At 44.2% G+C, this 9043-nt stretch overlaps 1 protein-coding gene across 2 annotated transcripts in view; it reads left to right on the top strand.

Moving 5' to 3' along the window:
• Nucleotides 1-615: 615 nt before the first annotated feature.
• The window catches only part of Rtn4 (reticulon 4), a 59460-nt gene continuing 51032 nt past the window's right edge, over nucleotides 616-9043 (top strand). The window contains exon 1 of one of the 2 annotated variants that reach the window (XM_052734575.1): nucleotides 616-1402. In XM_052734575.1, coding sequence (XP_052590535.1) covers nucleotides 886-1402 — 517 coding nt within the window. In that variant the 5' untranslated portion in view covers nucleotides 616-885. The remainder of the gene's footprint in view (nucleotides 1403-9043) is intronic. The other variant, XM_052734577.1, reaches the window with a different exon arrangement.

Genomic DNA, 9043 nt, shown 5'->3' with positions numbered 1-9043 from the left:
AGAGCATTCTAACAGTGACTCCCAGAGCCCCAGGGAATCTTCCACAGCTGTTTTGCCTATCTCATTCCAGGCCTGCAGTTTAGAATGGGAGTGAGCTTGAAATTGTCAAAACAGTGTTTTGCTTTTATCTTTTCCCTTTTGAAACGGTGGTGGTTATGAGTTGGGAGCTTGTCTGAAAATAAGCCTTTATTTTAAAAATCTGTAAGGCCTAATTCGATCTTGTTAGTACCCTTCTCCACCGTTGTTTTCCTTTTCGGGGAGGAAACTTTCCACTCCTAGGTCCCCAGGATAACGCCCTTCCGCTGGCTTGTTGGAAAACTCTGCAAATCCCCGGGCTGCAGCCCGCCCCCTTTCGCAGTACCGTAGACTAAAATCCAGCTGTAGGCAAGGCCAGGACCCCACCCCGCTCCGCATCTACTCGAGGTGGGGGTGGATCCCAGCTCCAAAACCCGCCCTCCGAACGTCGCCCGCAGGAGAGGAAGTGCGGCAGGCCCCGCCCGCACCCTCCGATCTTATTGGACGAGTCTACTGTCCATCTTCTCGTCCCCGCAGTCTATTGGCTCTCCGTCTCCCGCGCCAGCCAGCCCTCCTCCCCGCCTGGAAGGTGAGTCACGCCAAACTGGGCGGAGAGTCTGCTGGCCTCTCTCCTTCGCTCGTCTGGGCGGCGGCGGCGGCGGCTGCAACTGGGGACAGGGCGGGTGGCGCATCTCGGGCGCGGAGACAGGAGAAGTCTCATTGTTCGGGGAGCTGTCGCCTCCGCAGGTTCCTCGGCTCGGCCTGCCCGGCTCCTGTCAGTGCTGCCCAACCCCCACAACCGCCCGCGGCTCGGAGGAGAAGCGGCCCCGCGGCGGCAGTAGCTGCAGCATCATCTCCGACCCGCCAGCCATGGAAGACCTAGACCAGTCGCCTCTGGTCTCCTCGTCGGCGGACAGCCCGCCCCGGCCTCCGCCCGCCTTCCAGTACCAGTTCGTGAGGGAGCCCGAGGACGAGGACGAGGAGGACGAGGAGGACGAGGAGGAGGAGGACGACGAGGACCCGGAGGAGCTGGAGGTGCGGGAGAGGAAGCCGGCGGCCGTGCTGTCTGCGGCCCCGGTGCCACCCGCCGCCGCCGCGCCGCTGCTGGACTTGGGGAGCGACTCCGTGCCCCCCGCGCCCCGCGGGCCGCTGCCGGCCGCGCCCCCCGCCGCCCCTGAGCGGCAGCCGTCCTGGGAGCGGAGCCCCACGGCGCCCGCGCCATCCCTGCCCGCCACTGCCGCAGTCCTGCCCTCCAAGCTCCCCGAGGACGACGAGCCTCCGGCGCGGCCTCCGCCCCCGCCCCCAGCCGGCGCGAGCCCCCTGGCGGAGCCCGCCGCGCCCCCTTCCACGCCGGCCGCGCCCAAGCGCAGGGGCTCGGGCTCAGTGGGTGAGTGTCACCCGCGCGCCGGCCCTCACGCCCCTCCCTCTTTTGTGTGTTGGCCCGGGGGGCGCGGGCAGGGCTGCCTCGGACCCGAGGGGCTTTGTCTGCGAGCGGCAGGGCGATGGCGCCCCCGCAGGCGGGAGGCAGGCAGAAGGGTGGGGCGGCCACGGAGGCCCGGGTGGGTGCCTTCATTGTCTGTCCGGGTTTCGGGGAGCACGTGCACCCTACCCAAGTCTCTGGGTCTTCCTTCTGCTCCCTATTCCATCGCTCTTCCGAAGTTAGGCACAGCCGCTATCAGCAGTTAGGTGTGTATCGAGAACCAGGGTTATGGATTCTTTGGGCTGGGCTGGCCTCGGATGTGGGAATGGAAAGGCTGTCGCGCCTAACCCTTTTATTTAAAGGAGGGGCCTTTGCCTGCCACCCTACAGTTTCTCTGAGGGCCTGCCTTCCTGCCAGGGGGACCCCTTGCACTAATCCCTTCCCCCTCTTACTGGTGGGGAACTGGCTGAGCTGCTAAGGTCTATTCTGTGATCCTACTGCAGTGAGGGGAGAGCGCCTCCAGTGGCGTGGTTCCAGGAGAATTGGGTAGCAGAGACTTTTGGTGAAGTTCTGTCACCGCCCAGCTCATTTGTGTGTAATGTGGCGGGCGACTCCTCCACCAGACAAACCGAGCCAGGGAAACGAGATCTGGGCATTGTGTTCCGATGGGGCGCAGCTCGCCAGGGCCTCAGTTGCACGGTAGAAGAAATTGCCAAATGTTAAGGTGCATCTCCCAGCCTCTAAGTGTATCGCAATCGACTCTTAGAGAAAAGGCAAAATGGTTGACCTTAAAAAAGGGGAAACCAGCCGGGCGGTGGTGGCGCACGCCTTTAATCCCAGCACTCGGGAGGCAGAGCCAGGCGAATCTCTGTGAGTTCGAGGCCAGCCTGGACTACAGAGTGAGCTCCAGGAAAAGGCGCAAAGCTACACAGAAACCCTGTCTCGAAAAACCAAAGCCAAAAACAAAACAAAAAGAGGGGGGTGGGACCAGTGGATTCCTGATCAGGAATTGGTTTTTGAACTTGTGGTAGATGTATCCTGATACATAATGAAATGTTTTGAGACAAATGTTTCATATATTGGTTAGAAGTGTTAGTTTTTGGAAGTATATGATTTAGATTGACAAAATATAGGTCCGTAGTTTCCAAGATACTGTATATTATGTTTTAATTTTTTAAAGGAATATTGAACATAGTTTTACTGCCCTTTTGATTTTGGAAAACTACTTTGGTAAGGAAAAATCTCTTCTTTGGGACATAGTGTCTTGCTAGCAGTAAGACCTTTCTTAGTAAGGTTAAGGTAAAAAAATAAGTGGTATAACTGCCTGCTGGGAAAATTTCACAACATTGCAAGATTTGGGAGGTGGTTCATTTCTTAAAAAAACAAACAAACAAAAAACCATCCTGAGCTCACACTGTCTTTTTTGTTACAATGAACTCTTTCACAATGGGTAAAATCAACCAATAGGGATGTTTCTGGGTAACAATTCATTATGAGCATACTCCAAGGCACTATTCAAAAACAATTAGTACAGTAAAGAATTTAGAAGGTGAAGGCTACCTTAGATTTCCTTTTTTCTCAATTTTTTTTTTTGAGGGAAACTAAAGTAGAAAAAAAAAGTGTTAAAATCTTAAACTGGAAATGTAACGATTGGCAAAACCACAATTATCTTCTTTTCCTGCATGGAAGCAAGAGAATAGCACTGTCCTTTGAACATTGAGGGGACTCAGGAAACAACATTTTCTTGAAATCGTGACTGTAAAATATTAAGTTTAGAAGACAAAGGAGAGAATATTGCCTATTTGGATTTTTTACTGGTTGTATTTATTTGGAAACTTCATTCCTTTAATTGAACAGTGAATGTGGTTCATTGATGAATAATCATTTCAGTGCATCTAGATTTCTTAATGCACTGGAGAGATTGTTCATCGGCTAGTGCCATTACCGATCCCTATTATTGATTACCTAGGACGCTTTACCTTACTAAGCACTGTTCTAGGGAGGCATCTAAGATATGGTGGTGAGCAAGGCCCATGCTCCCCTTATGAGAGGAATACACATAATAAGCATATAAAAAAGAACTAAAAATGGTGATGTTATGAGGAGGGGATAACAGCCTTAAGGAATGAGAGTAACTGAAATATGTGGGGTCTTTTTAAATTTGCTTGGTGATAGGAAAAAGAACCTGAGGTTTGAGCTGCAGAGAAAAAACTTCTAAACGAATTCCTGGGGCAAAAAGACCCCTAGGCAGGAATGAGCCTGTTTATCAAGTACCATTAGTGAAGAAAATCTGTGGCAGAGTGCAGGAGTGGGTTACATTCAGGTAATTAGGAGCCTCTCAGGCCATGGTAAAATGTATGTCTTAAAAATTAGTTACTTTAGGACGGTGCATTATGTTTTGATTTTGGAGCAAAAATGTAGTTTTGAAGGCTCAGAGGGAGAGATTAGTGAGAGTAAAGACAGGAGATGAGAAACATTTGGTACATGGTTAGAAACAAAAGCGAAGAGGGCCTATAGATCCCTAGCACCTGTGAGTGTAACTTTGCTATTTACATTCATTTTTAATTAGCTCTGATTTCCTTTAATTAGTTGTAATTTTTCTGATTGCTGTTGTGCACAGAGTATCTCCATTGTAATGTAACTGATACTGAGTCCTGCACCTTTCACTTGATGACCATTTTTCTTGGAGAAGTATGTGACATTCTGTTGGAAGAGTGGCTCATTTTTTCTAAGGAAACTGGTTAGAGATTGATTTGAGAGAAGTGCAGACATCAGATGACTAAGCTGATTTTCTAGACCTATTGGTAATGTGAGTGGCAGAAAGTGTGTGATTGATTTGAATTCTGAAGGGTATTAAATGCAAATTAAGAGAATCTGGATTTTATTATATCCTGCTTTAATTCATGTTTTGCCATTCAAAGCTGCTATTATGTCATGAAACTGAAATTGTTCTTCAAAAAAAGAAAGAAAAAGATTAGTGTGCGTGCCTGTGTGTGCAGGTGCCAGAGGTGAGAAGAGGGCATCTTTATTGTGGAGTATAGTCTTTTTGATGTTGGTACTCAGCTTGATAATGAGATGTTTAAGGTGTCTAGTCTGTGCTGTTTAATTTAGGAAAAAGAGATTTGTTAAGCTTCTAGTTAAGAAAGCATTGCCATCAGCTTGGCTGTGGTAAAATCCTTACGGTAGGTGTTATTACAGTGGTGAGAGCCCATACTGGAGGACCACAATTCCATGGTGGGACAGGAAGCAGCCTTTTATGACCATCATCTTGTAAGAACTCAGGTTCCACTAGAACTACTTCCTTTATCCTTCCTGGATGTAGTACTCCAAATTAGAACCACTTCCCAGTAGGCTGGTCTCTTTGTCACAGGCTATTCACTCTATGGCCTTGTGTTCAATAATGAAGCCACTACTGAGCCATTCTTCAGCTTCCCCCACTTATAATATTAATATAATAATTTATTGTGTGATTTGGGGTCCTCCTGTCCCATCCCTTGAGTAGGTGGAATTTTACTGGGTTGGGCAGACAGGCCTCTAGCTGTGATCCTCACTTTCTTAAAGGTTCCATTATCTACTGACATAGCCACATGGGAGCCAAGCTTTCTACAGTATTTTCCTTTTTCTTTTTTTCTTTTTTTTTTTTTTTGGTTTTTCGAGACAGGGTTTCTCTGTGTAGCTTTGTGCCTTTCCTGGAACTCACTTGGTAGCCCAGGCTGGCCTCGAACTCACAGAGATCTGCCTGGCTCTGCCTCCCGAGTGCTGAGATTAAAGGTGTGCGCCACCACCGCCTGGCCATATTTTTCTTTCTTTTTTTTTTTTTTTTTCCGAGACAGGGCTTCTCTGTGTAGCTTTGCGTCTTTTCCTGGAACTCACTTGGTAGCCCAGGCTGGCCTCGAACTCACAGAGATCCGCCTGGCTCTGCCTCCCGAGTGCTGGGATTAAAGGCATGCGCCACCACCGCCTGGCCCATATTTTTCTTTTTTAAAAGCTGTTTTTGGGGGCTGGAGAGATGGCTCAGAGATTAAGAGCACCGACTGCTCTTCCAGAGGTCCTGAGTTCAATTCCCAGCACCCACATGGTGGCTCACAACCATCTGTAATGAGATCTGGCGCCCTCTTCCGTAAATCTTTAAAAAAAAAAAAAAGCTGTTTTTGTATGAGTGAAATACATATCTTTGTGTACACATACAAAATAATTGCAAGCAGTACTAAAGTAATGACAAAGAAGTATCTTTCCCCCAGCTTTTCTTTGCTATTGTTTTCTTTGTTTTTCTCTTTGGAGTTGAGGACTGAACCCAGGGCCTTGCACTTGCTATGAAAAAGCTCTACCACTGAGTAAACCCCCAACCCCTTCACCAGCTTTTCTAAGTTGAACTCTTGCAGATTGTACCTCTGTTAGAAGTTTCTTGGTTATTTGTCTACACAATTGAGTTCTTCTATGGAAAAGCATTCATACGTGTGTTATCTTTTTGACTTTACCAAAGCATCTGCAGAGGTTCTGGGCACACAGCTCAGTTGTAGAGCATTGCCTCAAGGATACTAGGGCAGGGGGTTTAGTTTCCAGCATTGAAACAACAAACACCGCTCTCCCACATCTCAGTCAAAAAGGCAATAGCTGCAGAGAATCCCATAGATATACAGCACAGTAGTCCTTTCATCTCTGTTTTCACTTTTCTTGAATTTAATTACTTGATGTTAGAAGTAGTAAATGGAAAGATTCCATTATTTCAGAAATAACGCATGAGTTTTACATTATGTGTTGATCTGATTAGGGTGATAAAATCTTGTGCCATCCCCCTCCTTCGCCAGGTATATAAATTATCCCTTTGCCCAGTGTATCTATGCTGCATGTGGTATCTCCCAGTTTGTCTCTTAGATGCCTCCTTAACTTAGGAGATAAACTAGTGGTTTCAAATGAGCTTGTGTTCAAATGAGTCTTAAGTGAGATTGGCAAAGTTATAAAATTGCTTCCCTTGATGAAAACATAAAAATTTACCATAAGTATATGTAGGGAAAATCAGTTTATTTAGAGTTTATACTGTCCTTTCAAGAGTCCATTGGTTATCTAGGTATATACTTTATGGTTGATGGAGAATTTATAACCCTCACTTCACTTAATAATGACCCCAAAGTGCAAGAGTAGTGGTACTGGCATTTCTGGTGAGTGTAATGGTGAAAGTACCAAAAGATAATTGGAGAACAACAGAGGCCACATTTATATAGATAGATGTTATTAGTTATTGTCAGTCTCTTTCCTTGTCTGATTTATGCATCAGCTAAACTTCATCATATGTATATATGTGGTGTAGGAAAAGAATAGTGTATATAGAGTTGAATACTATTGCACTCTCAGGTCCACTAGTATTAGTAACAGGAATCTTATGACTAAGAGGGACTGCTGTATTCCATCACTTCTGTCTTGGTAGTTATGTAAATTAGCAAACCGTGTTGCTGTGAACACCTTTGCATATTATTTCCTCCGAGATAAATGCTGATGTATGCACTGTAGGGTTGTGGAATAAACCCATTCACATTAAATTTCCAGTTCAAAGGGGACTGGTGCTTACAGTGTTGGATGCTGATGAATTGCTCTACAGAGAGGTGTTAGCCTATGTTTCCAGCTACATTGTATTAAAGTACCAGTTTTTCCTTTTTTTAAGTCAACATCTGAGATGTTTATTTGATAATTCCTAACATTGGGAACAAAATCAGATTTGGATTAAGCTTTTGCATGTAGAGGCCAGCCAGCATTTTTTTTTTCAATTTGCTAGTCTTTATTTTTTTTTCTTATTAAGAAATTTTCTATTCATTTTACATACTAACTACGGATCCCCCTCTCCTCCTGCCCCCTCAGCCTTCCTCCCCCAACCCACTCCCCCATTCCCGCCTCCTCTAAGGCAAGGCCTCCCATGGGGAGTCAGCAGAGCCTGGAAAGTACCAGTTTTTCTTAGCCTTTATCAACACAGTACACTGGTAAACTGGTAAATGTTTTACCAAGTTATTAAAATTTACATTTGTAAGTATTTTGTATAGGCTTAGGGTGCCAAAATGTTTTTTTTCTAACCACTGCCTTTTTTAGTTTTGATTTTATGGGTGCAGGATCATTTGAGCTTATCGTAGGCTAGCTTAAATTTTTTCACAAAGTTGTTTTATATGTATAGTTGTTTTGCCTGTGTGTATGTGTATAACTTGGATGTACAGAGGCCAGAAGAGGCTATGGGAGCCCTTGAAATTGGAGTTTAACAGACACTTGTGAGCTGCCATGTGGGTGCTGGGAATCAACGCCTATATAGTCCTTTGAAAGAGCAACCAGTGCTCTTAACTGCTGAGCCATTTCTTCATTTTTAAAAAATTATTTTGAGTCATAAAAGTTATTGAACTGTGCTATCTTTAGAAAATTTAGAATTTTTTTTACTGTTAGTGCTTTTATGATTTTATTTTAATATTCTTTAATTCATTTGCTGCTTAGTTTGTTCTTGAGTGTGAGGTAGTGATGTAATTTTCATAATTGACCAACTCTATTCATTGCATTATCTGTCTGAACTACTGTAAATGGAAATATCCTCTGTTCTGTTTTTGCTATAAACAACAAAGTAGTTTTAATTACTATAACTTTTAAATAAAATAGTCTGTGATAGGGTTTTTCCAGAACTTTTCTTGGATATTTATGTATGTATGACTTTTTTACTGATTTAAAACATTTATAAATCTGGATGCTTCTGTTGTTAGATTTTTTTACTAGGTTATATTATATTTATGGGTTAATCTTAGACAATTGATCATTTAGAATTGGTAATATGTATTTTTTCACAAACAAGGTTTTTATTAATGTGTAGATTTGTAAAATTAACTTTTTGTGATGTATGATTTTACTTTTTAAACCTTTATTCGTGTGTGTGTGTGTGTGTGTGTGTGTGTGTGTGTGCGCGTGCGCGCTCACACTCATGTGCAAGCATGATGTGGATGTGAGAGTGTAGGAGATTAGCAGACAACTCTGTGTCTCAGCCGTCTCACCAGCCTGACTGGGTTTTAAACATGATCACTAAGGTTTTGCACTATGGAGTTGTTTAGCTGGTCCCACAGGTCATAGGTGGACTAAAAAAGAAAGATTCCCAAAACTATTTTTTTTGTTGTTGTTGAAAAAAAATAGTGTCCTCTGTCTTCCTGTGGTAGGAGCTGCATCTCTGAAATTCTGGATCTATAACTCCACTTAAGGCAGTGCGTGCATGTGCACATACACAGAATAAAAACATACTTGAAAATTTTAGAAGATAATTTACATATCCTAGAATGCATAGATCATAAATATTTGTTTTGACAGATGCCCGTGCTTTTGCTCCTGTGAAATGTAGAATTTATTTATTATTCCAGAAAGCTCTCTTAGGTCTTCAGTGGTTAGGTCTATAGTTCATTTTGGAGATTGCCCCACACCTCTGCCTTAATTCCTTTCCAACCACTACTGATTCTTTTGCTATAGATTGTTTGGTTGTTGTTTGTTTTTATGGAAAATTACAGGAATGGAATCATGAAACATAACTTTGTTTTTGTGTCTGGCTGTTTGCATTCAAATATAATATTTTTGGATGTATTATTAGTGATTTTTCAAGGT

The sequence above is a fragment of the Peromyscus californicus genome, unplaced genomic scaffold, assembly GCF_007827085.1.
Source record: "Peromyscus californicus insignis strain IS unplaced genomic scaffold, ASM782708v3 Scaffold_13__1_contigs__length_99412109, whole genome shotgun sequence".
NCBI lineage: Eukaryota > Metazoa > Chordata > Mammalia > Rodentia > Cricetidae > Peromyscus > Peromyscus californicus.
The sequence above is the reverse complement of the archived record's forward strand: the minus strand, read 5'-3'. Positions and strand labels throughout refer to the sequence as shown.